This window comes from Micropterus dolomieu, linkage group LG06, assembly GCF_021292245.1.
Source record: "Micropterus dolomieu isolate WLL.071019.BEF.003 ecotype Adirondacks linkage group LG06, ASM2129224v1, whole genome shotgun sequence".
Lineage (NCBI taxonomy): Eukaryota > Metazoa > Chordata > Actinopteri > Centrarchiformes > Centrarchidae > Micropterus > Micropterus dolomieu.
Genome location: NC_060155.1, coordinates 315865 through 330816, shown reverse-complemented (window position 1 = coordinate 330816; position 14952 = coordinate 315865). Strand labels below are relative to the sequence as shown.

The window sequence follows — 14952 nt, the reverse complement described above, 5'->3', positions numbered from 1 at the left end:
TACAGGTTACACTTGATTTGGATAATTTGCTTGCAGACAGTTTATTAGTTGAGATTCAGCTGTCTCATTAATAAAACCTTTCTCTGATATTACCCTACACCGCTGTGGTTAAGGGTTTATTAGTGCTAATGTTTGTGTATTTTGGCGTTTAGCGTTTGTAGTTTGCTGGCTGTGGCTCAGGAGGTAGAGCGGGTTGGCCGTTAATCGGAAGGTCGGCGGTTCAATCCCTGGCTCCCCCTGGTTGTGTGTCGAAATGTCCTTGGGCAAGATACTGAACCCCCGAATTGCCCCTGGCGGCTGTTCCGCCAGTGTATGAATGTGCGTGAATGTTAGTTTCTGTTTGAGCACTTAGGCTCAGTGTATGATTGATGAATGCAGATGTAGTGTAAAAGTGCTTTGAGTGGTCGAGAAGACTAGAAAGGCGCTATACAAGTACGGAGCATTTACATTTATAATTTCAGATCATAGTAGGCTATAGTCTACTATAGCTTACCATTAGTAGCCTAATATTACAGCAGTTTCATTTTTGTGGGTTGTTATCACTCCTTAAATTATTGTGCAAGACAAATGCTGTAATTGGTGGTCATTATTTATTTGAAATGCTTTTTTTCAGTTCTGATCATTTTGGCGCTGGTTATTTTCCTTTGGCGCTCACTAAAACCTCTTTGGGGGCCGCCAATAATTTCTCTATGCAGGAAAAACCCTGGCTTCACATATATCTTTTATTTGGTCTGTCAGTTTAGTTTTAGTGTACCTCCTTACAAGAGCAGCCTTATAAGGCTCATATCTGAGCGCCATTTACTGGCCTGATACATTTTAGCATACTGTCAGTTACGGCTGTTATGGCCAAAAATGTTAGTTGTGGTTTTAAACTTTTCTTTATGATCAGAACATGGCAAACACGAACACAAACAAATGATCACATTCCTGTTAAACACTTGTGCAAAATACCAGCTTTTAACAACGTCAACAGCTTTGGGATAAGCTTTCAGAGACCAGTACCCTTTGAATGCTACCCAAAAAAAAAATATATTCATTGTAAAACAGATTTGTATTAGGGCTTTTGCACATAAAAAAGTGCTTTAACTGGTAGCTCAATGCTATACTTACACTTCCTGAGCTCTGTGTGGGGGGGGGGGGGGGGAAAGTTCACTGGATGGATCTGCTGCTGTCTTACTTCTGCACTGCAATCCACAATGACCAGCTAGAGCAACCCCAAAATTCACAGTGGCCTAAAAATACAGCTACCACTAGGTGGAGACATTGAATGCCAAGAAAGGGCAAAGCAAAGTACGGTCCTAGAGCAGCACAGCAGCTCTAGACTGCGATATTCACAGCTCTCCTGCTGCTGCAGCTAACATCACAACAACAGCATGGCTGTATTCAGAACTACCTACTACATACTACTGGTTGTACTGTACACTGCATACTGTGTGAAGTATAGTATGTAGTATGAAACTGTTAAATCGATTTATTTTGCAGTATGCTAGGCCAGGCCTAGCTAGTTTGTTTTTCAAAATTGGAACAATAGGAGGAATATATATGTAAGTACCACTTAAAATTATTCTTTTTGGGGGTTTTTTAAATCTTATGTATGAGAACAAGCCTGCAGCCAATCTGTAGCAGATGTAACCACAACTGTAACATTACACATTAACAATGTAAGGTCTATTTAGAATAATGATGATAATAATAAAGCAACAAGAGTCCCCTTTCAAACTAATCTGTTGTTTATTTTTTATTAAAGTGCTTCTACGTTACACACGCCTGTTGGCTCAAAAGACTTCTCTATGTAGTATGCGCTCCTCGTTTTTGCTTGCATGGTCTGAGTTCTCCTGTTCTGAGCAATCTACTCTTTCCTCCACGTTTGTTTATCCTGAATGCAAATTTCTTTTCCGCAACACCAGCATGTGTGGAAGAACGGACTGTGGTGAAGTTAGTTTCAAGTTGGATATTAGTTTTTATTAGCTTTAAAACTAACTTCACTGCGGTGCAAAGCGCCCTCCCCTCGCAGTAATATTACGCTAAAGTGTGGAATTTGCGACACAATGAAATTAACGATAGAGCATAAATGTAAACGATCGTAAACTATTGTCAAACGATAGATACGGTCAGATTGCACAGCCCTATATTGTGATACAATTGTGTTGAGACCCTTGTATCATGATAAGTTTTGTGCGGTCCTTAACGATACTCTAATTTGTATGGTGTTTTACAGTTTGCACTAGTTACCTTGTGTAAGAGAATGTATGTAATGTAACTGTTTTTTAAACAAAAAATATTGGACCTGGAAGTGGAATGTTCTTTACTCGTCTCTGGCTGTAGATGGTGTTGAAATCTGCTGCTGACTAAATGCTGCTTTTATTCTAGTGAAGATAATTATGTTGTCCTTGGATTTCTGTTAACAGAAGGGCAAACCCCTCCATGTTTGTCTCCAAATGTACAGCACATGGGCATAAAAATGAGCCAATGAGACCAGATTTGTTTTACATGTGGCTTATACAAGTTGTACCATCAGTACTGTTACAAGAGACCAAACTGGCAGTAACTGATACATGCGGCTCTACTTGTTTTTGTGTTGCGTCGGATTGTCTGTTTGTGGATGTTTGTGTGGTGTTTAGTGTCTCCAGCTGCTCCAGAAGCAGAAGATCACTGACTCTAACAACATGCCTGCAAACAAGAAAGCCAGGTCAGTACAGGAGATCTCGATACACGCTGTTGGACTAAGCAACTGTTTATGTTACCATGGAATGATGATATTGTGGATTAAAGTGTAATTGTGTGTGTGCAGACTGGAGGAGATCCAGTCCCCCAGTAAGAAGCTTCCTCCAGAGTCCACTCCTCGAGTCCTATTCACAGGCTTTGAGCCCACACAAGTACAGCAGTACACAAAGGTAAACCTGACTTGACTTAAGCTACATCACTTAAATAGGATTGTGAGCAACGAGGTCACTAACTTTCTGTTCTCAACGTTAGCTTATCCTCTGATTCCTGCTGCTAAATGTCCTCATCTCTTCCTCCCCTGCAGAGGTTACATGCTTTAGGTGGTGAAGTAGCAGACAGCAGTCAGAAAGTCACTCACCTGGTGGCCAGTAAGGTGACCCGCACCGTCAAGTTCCTCACTGCCATGTCTGTGGTCAAACACATCGTCAGCCCAGAGTGGCTGGAGGAGAGCTGGAGGAGCCAGAAGTTTGTGGGTGGGTGTTTTTAATATCTTGCTAAAACGACACGAAAACTACGTCCACAAGAAAATTTTAATTAACTCCTCCGAAGCCGCAAGTCCGATCGGCACGTAACTTGGCACGGACCATCTCTGGGGCCCGGGCCAACTCGCGCGCCCTCCGTGGGGCCAGAAAATATTCAATGTACGATAACATTGTTATATATTGAGGTGACAAATGACTTATATATTGATTTATATAACATATATTGAAGTGTGCATATTAGCTGCCTGATAGATTTTAAATTCATTATAGGATTAGAATTTAATATTTTAAATACAGCTAAATGTTGTTTCTACAGCAGCAACATTAATGTTAACAACAGCAAAGTCACTAATGTTATATATAAACTCATAACATCAGCCTGTATCAGTCCCTCCTCCTCTTTGCTGCTGTTAACTGCCTTTTAGGTAACATTACCTGATGGAAGGAGGAGCGGCTGGTTTGTCTCTGCCAGCAGCTGAGTGTACAACAATGTGCCAAATGTTAAGACTACAGACCAGTCTATGCTCCAGACAGACAGCTTTCTATTTAGCTTGTTTTCAACATTTGGCTACCCGCCAAGCTAACGTTGCTGTGCTTTTATATAACATACAGGACGACAGACTGAGGACAGAGATGATAAAATAATAATGGTAATGTTTAGATTTGATTTCATTTTTAAGACTGAGGGTTGCACGTTGGCTCTATAGCGCCCCTTAAAGCCTTTTTAGCTGTCACATTGCTAGGGGTAGTCACATGGCTAGGGGTAGATTGCACGTTCGTCAGAACGGTTGTTTTGTATTTGCTGATAGGGGGGCGTGGTTGTGGGAAATTGGCTCAATTGACCCTTCGCTAAGCCACGCCCCCCTTAGTTACTGTTGCGAAGTCTGACAAACTTTCAGACCTGTTGGACTTTGATCACGGCGCTGCCACTCTCTGTTACTGCACTCCCTGGAGAAATAATTTCTCATTTTTGGAAAAAGCGATCTGAGAAAGAAGCAGACAGTTTTGCAGTTGCATTGTGCATTTGAAGGTTGTATTCAGTGTGTCAAACTGATGTGAAAAAAATAAAGACAGAAGCAAAAGCCTACCAATCACAGAGTAAGAGTGAACCACTGTATTATTATTTACTATTGAGAAAGAGTACAATGATATTAAGGATCAACACTGCTTCTGGACAGCTGGGTAGGTCTCCATTCACTATTACAATCATTAAACAGCAGAACAGTAGGGCTATATAACGTTTAATTCAGTAGTGAGTTAGCTAGCGTTAGCTAACTAACATTACATTAGAAACAACAGACAGCCAACATTTTCCTGTATTTGTTTCACGTTTTGGAAAGTGAATAAATCGTACTTATACTTTCCACCTCTCTGGGTAGCGGCTGTAACTATTAAAAGTGCCCCAGGAACAGTGTTTGACGATATCTTTGAAAAATACAGCAAAAAGCTAAAAACCGACTTCTTTTGCATTAGAGTCAATGGAGTGCAGCCATAAAAGTGTCGGACCACAGTTAGAGCGAGTCCTATACTGCGCTGTGATTGGCCAGCTGAGTTTTCAGGGCGTGGCTTAGCGAAGGGTCAGTAGCGCCCCCAACAAAATTTCTAAAAAACAGCCCCTGCCGTACGTTTGACCTAGCTGTACCAAACTTGAGAAACCAATGTATCTTCTCCAGATATAAAAATAAAGTGTAATTTATACTTCTGCGAGGAATCGAAGGCGTAGCCCCCCCTACCCTATGCCGTCACCTACGACGTGCACCTCCTCAAAAATGTCGAGGTGACGCGGACCATAAGCACCGTGATTGGTCGGCTATACCAGCTGCACATATACAAGACCAGAAGTTAGCCTGCTCGGCCGGCAAAGGTCAACATAGTGGACGCTGTATGCTACCGCTGACTAGCATGTAATTGCAGAATGACAGAGAAACCGACACACAAGTATAAATGCATAGCTATGCACGTAGTAGCACGAGTATAAATCAAGCTTAAGTCTCTTGGAGCAGGAAGTCGGCCATTTTTAATTATTTACAAGACCTTTCCCCGTTTATACACTCCGTACTTTAACGAACTCCACCTAGTGCTTTAACCCAATCGACTTCAAATGTGGGTTGCGCCATTTTAAGAGCCTTGCGATGTTAAATTACAAAGCGTTTTTTGATTGCGTGGTGTTGAATTTTGAGGAAGTAGCATGTAAATGGACTAGATGTAGTCAGATCTGTCCCAAAAGTACCTCTTAGAGACTTGCATATTAATATCTAGTCATAGTGATAGCGCCACCTACTGGCATCTGAAAGGACATGTTTCAAACTTTATTTGTTATGTCTCATTTTATATTTTTACTCCACATAGCACCTTAGCGGACAAAATGTAGTGAAGCATATATGCTCATAGCCGGATGACCACATCCATCTCAAAGTTCTTGTCAAATGCTGTTGCCTTGGTGAGTTATTATTCCCCATGAAACAGGAAGCTGTTTTTTGACAGCTATAGCCTAAACCCAACTGGAAGTCAGACACTTTGAATTGAATAAGTAACTGACACCTGAAAGAAACTTTGAGAGATATTTTCGACACGTCACCTGTGTGATTTGTGCATTGTTAACTCCAGAGCTGTGTCAGGTGGCATGTGATGTAAAGGCTCCAGCTGTCGCTGCACACGAGGCTTGCATGGGGGTGAGGGCTCACTCAACGCTGCTTGCAGCTTTAATAATAATAATAACAATAATTATTATTATTATTACGTACATGTCAGAGGTGGATGAGATATACAGGTGCACATACACATACATGCAAACATGTACACAGTGCGATGGAGCATAGTGCAAAGGATGCTGGAATAAATAAGTATTATTTGCAGGTGTTATGTATGTAGGTAGGTGGATTTTGTATACAGTATATACACAATATACGGGGGGGCGGTGACAGCGTGTCATATGGGGAAGGTGACTGTTTGAAGATGGCTCTGGAGTGGGGGAGAGGTGTGACAAACCTACAGTAGAAACCATTCAGCTCAGCTGCCAGTCATTGAGTACCAGCAGTGTTGGGGGATGGTCTCCTGTAGTTAGTGAGTGTCTGCAGGCTTCTCCACACTGACGCAGGGTCGTTGGCTGTGAAGCTGTTATTTAGCTTTTCAGCGTAGCTCCTCTTTGCAGCTTTGACCTCTTTAGTCAGTGTGTTCCTGGCCTGGTTGTACAGGACTCTGTCCCCACTTCTGAAGGCCTCCTCCTTGGTCTGACGAAGCTGCCTGAGTTTCGCTGTGAACCAGGGTTTTTGGTTGTTGTATGTGCGGAAGGTTTTAGTTGGCACACACATGTCCTCACAAAACAGATGTAAGATGTCACAGTGTCAGTTAGTTCGTCCAGGTCAGTGGCTGCAGCCTCAAAAACACTCCAGTCAGTGCAGTCAAAGCAGGCCTGTAACTCCTCTGTTTTTTGTAGAGCAACTGGAGTGGCCATTCAGGTCCTCCTGAAAAGAATTGGGATTTCTGAAAGGAAAAATTTGTTTAATGATTGAATTAACTGTTTTGAGTAGGCCCTTTCCCTGTTGTGTAGTGTTTCACATTGTGTGTGTGTGTGTGTGTTGCAGATGAGCAGAGTTGCACTCTAAGGGATGCAGAGGCCGAGGTGTTGTTTGCATTCAGCCTGGAGGAGTCACTAAAGAGAGCACACAGTGCACCGCTCTTCAAGGTAAGACCACAAGCTTCACGCTGACCAGGTGGATCAGATGGAAGGAAAGATTCAGGCAACAACATGCTGTGGCATTCTTGTACACCACTCAGTTCCTCACACAGCTGGTCCTTCACTGTCTGACTGTCTCTGTGTCTGACTATATGTCTGTGTTCTGTAATGTGTGATGTAGGGGAAATACTTCTACCTCACCCCGGGGATCGTACCCAGCCTCAGCACCATGAAGTCCATCCTGGAAAGTGCTGGAGGAAAGCTGCTGGCCAAACAGCCCTCCTACAGAAAGATCATGGAGCATAAACAGAACAAGGTCCTTGAAACTACCTGGAATTCTTTAATGAACCTGTCAAGTGTATATCCTTAAGAACACAGGCTCTTACTGGAAAAGTTTTTACTATGCAACAAAATAAATATGGTATGAAAAGTGTTCAACAATATGCAGTGTTATCTAGGGCTGCGACGATTAGCCGACGTAATCGACGATGTCAACTGTAAAAATCCATCCGCATGAAATTTCATTGTCGACGCATTGTTACAGAGAGGATGTTTTAGGGAGAGACAGCAATCTTCTTATTAGGAACATTTCTGGCTATTTGTTTCTAACTGCAATGCACTACAGGAAGTGCTGGGGGCATTACCGCTTCCACTGTTCGCCATGACTGCTCGACTGGAAGACTACTCACGAAGAAGCAGCTTTCATGCGAGAAGCGGAACGTAACGGAGAACAAGGCTAGCAGCAGAATGTATTGTACTCTTTCATCACTAAATACACTTTTGAGAGGTTCTGAGCAGAGAAATCAACTGTGTAGAACTTGAGTATTGGCCAAAGTTGATGGTGAATTGAAAATGTGCTCAAACGTTTCGGGGTTGAGAAGCTCCACAAGCGCCCACGGGGTTAGCGATGGCCGGCCAGTCACGCCCACAGAGCCTGGTCCCAGTACCTCAGACCACAGCAGCAGCAACAACAGAGCTGCAGAGACAGAGGAAAGGCAGTGTTTCCTAAAGGCTACGTTCATTTATTTGCCACAATAGCAACGCTGACCGCCAAATACTGATTTTCATTGTATTTTATTTTTTTTACTAGGCCTATTTAAAATCTTATTTGATTGCAGATCAGCCCCGTAGCGCATTCGCGCAGCACATCCTCTCGCTTGTCTTTCTCCCTCATGAACACCAAAGCACAAATCTTTCCAACACAACGCTGGCAATGTCGGAGACCCAGCTTTAAAAAAGTTATTAGTAATGAGTAATGGTTTGAAGTACATCAAGGAACATCTGGCTTGTGATGTAGCCAGTCAGTGAATTATAGGGGAGCCTACGCTGTCTTGTCTTCTTCCCTGGTTTCCCCCTGGCGTTGATAGTGGTGTTCATTCTGAACAGTAAACCTTGTTCACTTAATTGTAAAGTTAGCTAGTTGACTAATCGAATAAATAATTAACACATTAGTCGACTATGAAAATAATCATTAGTTGCAGCCCAAGTGTTATCCAAAGTCCTCACAGCCCATGGTAGGTGTTCAGGAATGATGATGATAATAATTTTCAAAATAAAGCAAACTCAGTACTGAACATTTAAGAAAAAAACAGCAGGCACTTACAATGCTTATGATTATTTGACAAAAAAAGTTTTAATACCCTCTTGTTTTGTTGCAGAACCTCCCAGAAATCATCTTAATTTCCTGTGACAATGACCTCCACCTCTGTAGAGAATACTTCCTGAAAAACATTGGTAAGATAAACACACGCATACACATGCATACAAGTGGTGAGTATTACAAACGTTTAGAAAGGATATCCCAAGCCGAGTCTACGGATCCCTGTCAGGACCAATCTGTGGCTGCTGCGTTTCTTTACTGCGTTCTACTGTTTCCTTGTTTTTTGTCGCTAAAAGTTTTTATTCATTTTAATAATATAACTGTACATACAGATTAAAATTGGGCTGCACAGCTAATCTAATCTCAATTGTGATGTGGTCATGTGCGATTACATAACTGCAAAAAGTGTGCGATTTAATATAACTCTCATCTCTGTGTGCGCTGCAGTCTCCTCATTATCCCCGCCCACACCGGGCTCTCGCATGTCTCTAAAACAGATAACCTTATGTGCACGAGACAGGCATAATGAAAGAAGACATGGAAAACTTAAAAATATTAGATAATATTATTTTATATCAAATAAATTGCTATAGAATAAAATTATTTTATTTATTCGATAAACTATATGAATTGAATTGTTTTTTGTAATTTCCTTTAGCTTTGGCAATACTCTTGTTTTAACATTCATGCCAATAAAGCAAATTTTGTTTTTGACCTGACTTCTTTCCTCCGTCAGATCGAAGAATTTAGAAAGTTGCGTGGCGCTTCGAGGGCCCCCAGCTGCAGTAGTGCTTAGATCACACTAAAAATTCATCCAGCCAGAGGGAACAATCACCAGCTGTTCACATCGCGCCGGTCATAATAGCGACACAACCCATTGTAGGTATCGGAGAGGGAATGGGGCGTTGGGGCGTACAGGACCAGGGACAGGAGATCGCAGCGCGATCGGTGATTGTTCCCTCTGGCTGGATGAAGCACGATCTGCTGGCATTTCCTCGCGTCTGGTTCTTTCCAGCATACTGTAGCTGTTTCTGCTGGGGTTTCCCAAAGCAGTTTTTCAGGTGTGCTGTCCCAGGATGCAATGTCAGGCAGGATGGGCAGGTACATACGATTTCCACATATTGACGGACTTTACGAAACAAACCAAGGTTTTTACGTGGTGGCTGCTTTCCCTCCCGACTCTCCATGGGGAAAACCATTGAAACACGCAAAAACCTCATAAATACTGTCACCTCCATTGTGTTTGCTCCTGTTATCACCTACACAATAATTCTTAGTAAATCACCCATAACAGGTACTACAGTTGCACGTGCAATATGTTAGAATGCACACGCTATTTAGTACTCTTTATTCGGCATGTAAATCCAGCCTGTAGTTGTGGAGATTCTGGCAGAGGTTGTCTGAACCACCCTTCAAACTTTGTCCGTAATGCCTTCCAAAGAGGCATTACCATGGGACAGTCCCATAGAACATGATGAAATGTACCCCCTTCTTTGTTACACTTCCAGCATTTATTGTCCTGGGTCAAGCACATTCTAAACAAGCTATTCGGTGTAAAGTAATACCTATGTACAATTTTATAATGGATGAGTTTGTTTTTAGCATCCCTCGTAGCCTTTCCCACATCTGAGATAATATCCTGCCATGAGCCTTCATCAATATCCTTACCAATATCTTTTTGCCATATTAGTCTCAAGCCTCCATACAGTTCGGGTTGCATGCTTGACATTTTCCTATAAAATACTGAGGCAGAATGGAGAACGTGGAGAATCTAGGAACACCTGATCCCTATTTGCCTTTTCCTCTTCCCGTTTCAGTCCAAAAACACATGCCATACTACTTCTCCATTGTAAATACCTCCAAAAATCCTCCTTTGTCAGTTAAATTAAATTGTACTTTAAGGCCCTCAAATGACCTATAAAGTGTTCTCCATACAGATCATCAACAAACGGATGCCTTTTGCCAACCATATTTGCAATAACAATACCTTTTTCCCAAAACAGATTGAAGGGTTATTCTATATAGAGGAATAGCTTTGTTTGTATTGAGAAATCCCCCGGATTTCATGTGATCTCATCCCTGTCCACTGAGGATGTTATAGGATGAAATTTCATTCCTCTTCATGACTTTTAGTGTTCTTCTGTGACAATAAATCCACAACACCTGCTGGAGCCGCGAGCACTTTTTCCATCTGCACCCACCTGGGGTCAGATCCGTAATTTCCACAATGTCTCGCCAGCTTACTTATTTCAAATGCTATGTTATACAGTTCAACGTTTGGGATCGCTAATGCCCTGCTGTCTCCCGAGGCAAATAACTTCTTTAGACTAGATGGTTTTTTTTCCATTCCATAAAAACTCTTTAATTAAATTGTTTGAAGATTCCTTCAAATGGACCATCCCTGAAATGGTTACTGATATCATCATAGAGATGTTATTACATTGTGGAGCGATGACCATCTTAATAATTTTCATTTTTCCCCAAAGGGTAAGATTTATCAGCTTCCATTTATCTAAATTTTGTTTAATTTTCTTAATTAAAGGGGACATATTTATGGCAATTAAATATTCCAGATCTGGACCCAACCTAATACCTAAATATTTCATTCTGGTCTGGATCCACTTAAAGTGAAACGTGGTGATTGTTGATTGATTCCATCCTTTCGATTATTGGCATGCCTTCGGATTTCTGCCAATTTATTTTGTAGCCCGATAGTTTTGAAAAAGGACTTGTAGATCGAACTTTAGGAATTGACCACAGAGGGTCCTCAATAATCAGTAATATGTAATTACAAAACTCCTTTAGTACTGAACTCAGTCATCTGCTTTTTACATTATTTTTGGAACCTCTAGCTGCTGCAATAAGGATGAAGAGGATTTCCTTGCTTGGTCCCACGTGTTAAGTTAAAGAAGGGTGATGTCATCCATTTGTTGTTACTGCCACCCTTGGGTCTGAGTAAATAACATTCACCCATTTGATAAAACTGTCCTGACATCCAAATATTCTGAGAGTATATACCGCAAGAAGCCCCTTTCCATCCTATTGAATGCTTTTTGGGCATCCAAAGAGATAGCAGTCATTCTACTTCCTACTTGATCAGGATGTATGAAATACGGCAGAATTTTTTCTAGTCTAGTGGCCAGAACTTTTGTCAGTATTTTACAGTCCACAGACTGACCGGTCTAAAACTTCCTGGATCCATAGGGTCTTTTTCCTTATCTTCATTAAATCTATCCGGAGGTTTTTTTGGGGGTCTTTATCATGTTGGAATACTGCCCTGTGGTCTGCTTCAGTATGTCACAGTACATGTTGGCATTCATGGTTCTGTCAATGAACTGTAGCTCCCCAGCACTCATGCAGCCCCAGACCACGACACTCCCACCACCATGCTTGAGCATAGGCAAGACACACTTGTCTTTGTGCTCCTCACCTGGTTGCCGCAACACACGCTTGACACCATCTGAACCAAATAAGATTATCTTGGTCTCATCAGACCACAGGACATGGTTCCAGTAATCCATGTCCTCAGCCTGCTGCTCTTCAGCAAACTGTTTGCGGGCTTTCTTGTGCATCATCTTTAGAAGAGGCTTCCTTCTGGGACGACAGCCATGCAGACCAGTTTGATGCAGTGTGCGGCGTATGGGCTGAGCCCTGACAGGCTGACCCCCCCACCCCTTCAACCTCTGCAGCAATGCTGGCAGCACTCAGACGTCTGTTTCCCAAAGACAACCTCTGGATATGGCGCTGAGCACGTGCACTCGACTTCTTTGGTCGAGCATGGCGAGGCCTGTTCTGAGAGGAGTCTGTCCTGTTGAACAGCTGTATGGTCTTGGCCACCGTGCTGCAGCTCAGTTTCAGGGTCTCTGCAGTCTTCTTATAGCCTCGGCCATCTTTATGTAGAGCAACGGTTCTTTTTTTCAGATCCTCAGAGAGGTCTTTGCCATGAGGTGCCATGTTGAACTTCCAGTGACCAGAGAGCGATGACACCAAATTTAACACAGTTGCTCTCCATTCACACCTGAGACCTTGTAATTCTAACGAGTCACATGACATTGGGGAGGGACCATTGCTAATTTGGCCCAGTTTGGACATTTTTACTTAGGGGTGTACACACTTTTGTTGCCAGCGGTGATGTGTTATTTTGAGTGGACAGCAGATTTACACTGTTATACAAGCTGTACACTCACTACTTTACATTGTTGCAAAGTGTCACATGAAAAGGTATAATGAAATATTTACAAAAATGTGAGGGGTGTACTCACTTTTGTGAGATACTGTATATGGCCAACCCAATCCCTCTTCAATGTAGCAGCTTCCAGTTCACTCATGGGTTTCTTGTATAAATGCTATTTGTACTTGTTGAGATTTGAGGTATGATCAAAATTCTCTTTATGGGGTGTTGTAGCCCATTTACATTAATATTAATAATAATAATATTCTTACACAATTATTCATGGCTCAAAAAAAGAGAAAAGGACGTGGTATTCATCACACTGAGGTGATATTTCACACGGGGGCAGTAAGAGGTAAGAAAATGAAGAAAAAAAAAATAAAGGAAGGCGCTGCTTCGCTGCTACTCAAAACAGTTAACATACAATGAACTCCACTCAGAACCCCCTTAGATAACAGGGAATATAAAAAATATATAATTTTCTTTTATCAGAGAGCAGCATTAACAGTCTACGTAGAGCGGGGCCAAGCGACTACATTGTGATTTTAAGAACGTTCCTAAGACCGACATCTTCCCTAGTACTAACCAGCATGCAGTGTGGAGCTATCCACTTGGCTGTGGCGTTTGATAGCTTGTTTTGCTTTTGTTTATCTCCTCCCTCACACTGCAGCGTAGTCTGCTGAAGCCTCCCTCCACTTCTTGTTTGGGTGGCTGATTTGCAGGCTGATCAACATCCCACCCCTCCGTGACCCATGGTTCTGGATGTGTATTCAGAGCCAGTGAGAAATGTTCTTTCAAAATAATAATAATAATAATGCCCACTGCCTCTCTAGCTTAGTCAACAGGTCCGAGGATAAGTTGAAGTAGTGTAGGTTAGGTCACTTGTTTGCCTGCATGGGTGTCCCATCTGGCGATCCCTGCACCTCCATCTCCATTTTTAGAAAGTCCATCGCCTCTACTGTGATTCTTTATTGCGTTATACTGTGTTTTTTTTACTGCATTTTTATCTGTGTTCTATATGGATGAAAGTTCCTCAGAACTTCTAAAGTTAAAAAACAGTAGAGTGAGCGGCAGCACCACATGAACTCTGTCCCATTAGAAATTGTGCTGACTGTCTCTAGGTGTGTCTCTGATGTTGTCTGATGTATTTGTTGTCTAGATGTCCACAACGCGGAGTTCATCCTGACAGGAGTACTGACCCAGAAACTCGACTATGACTCATATCCTTTACTTACCTTTAATAAGTAACTGCTGCTTCTTGCATCATTCCTGCATTTAGCATGACAGCACCTGTGGATTACACTGACGGGGACTCCTAGTAATGTCACGCCACACAGCAGCAGTAAATAAACTGACAACAAAAGTAACGTCCTCCCTCTTATGACTGCTTATGAATGCTTTTGTGTTCAGCAAACTCAACATGTGTTGATTTGTATGAACATAAAAAGATTCATCAATTAAGACATAAACTGAACACAGTTTCACAGACAGACATCTTCAGCCCTAATGCCTCCTTGCAGCATGCCTAATGTGGCATTCACACCAAACGCAAATTTAGTCCTCACAGCGCTCTCCTTGCGGGGTTTTATCGCTGGACAACTGCCAAGTGTTCACACACAACGCGATGACACGAATAAACACAACTCGCCATTCCTACAGCTGTATGAACCCAAACCAAACATTTTGCTGTGATTAAATAGCAATAAACGGATCAAACTGATGCCGAAATAACTACAACATGATGCAGATTTGTTAAACATACACATGATAAACACATGCTCTGTCAGCAAGTCAGCAGGACAACAACTTCTAAAATGTTTGTTTTCTGAATGGAGTTTGGATCGATCAGGGCTATGCTAACTTGGTCACAGTAAAGTACAACCATAGCTGGAATAAAGTTACAGACACATGTTTTCTGAACTCACCAGGTAGTTCAACCTCCTCGCTTTCTTTTCTCCAAGTAATGTCCAGTTTTGTTAGTTTTTTATATAAATATGAAGTAGTGCCAAACGACGCTAACAACACTGGGACCGGATGTGCACGGAATCTAGCTGCTGAGAAGCTCCAGTGAAGATAAATCAATGTTGTAATCCCAAAAACTAAAGAAAAGCTAATTTAATAAAAGCACTTTAATCCGAGCTCCTCCCCCGAGCAAACGGCATAGTTGTTAGAGCATAATGCAGTCCGACCACGGGTGTTTGTTTGTTTTATTATTTGTCCAAAACCTGCAGCGCTGCTACCTGCTGCTCTCCCCCAAGTTTAGCAGCTCTCCGCCAGCCAGCAGATTTTCAATCGCCCG

At 42.1% G+C, this 14952-nt stretch overlaps 1 protein-coding gene across 1 annotated transcript in view; it reads left to right on the top strand.

Annotated features, from left to right (window-relative positions):
• Positions 1-14952, top strand: part of paxip1 (PAX interacting (with transcription-activation domain) protein 1) — a 48016-nt gene that overhangs the window by 21914 nt on the left and 11150 nt on the right. Inside the window, exons 16-22 of the mRNA XM_046051575.1 lie at positions 2622-2689; positions 2792-2894; positions 3029-3197; positions 6791-6891; positions 7064-7198; positions 8541-8616; positions 13813-13873. Of these exons, the coding sequence (XP_045907531.1) occupies positions 2622-2689; positions 2792-2894; positions 3029-3197; positions 6791-6891; positions 7064-7198; positions 8541-8616; positions 13813-13873 (713 nt within the window). The remainder of the gene's footprint in view (positions 1-2621; positions 2690-2791; positions 2895-3028; positions 3198-6790; positions 6892-7063; positions 7199-8540; positions 8617-13812; positions 13874-14952) is intronic.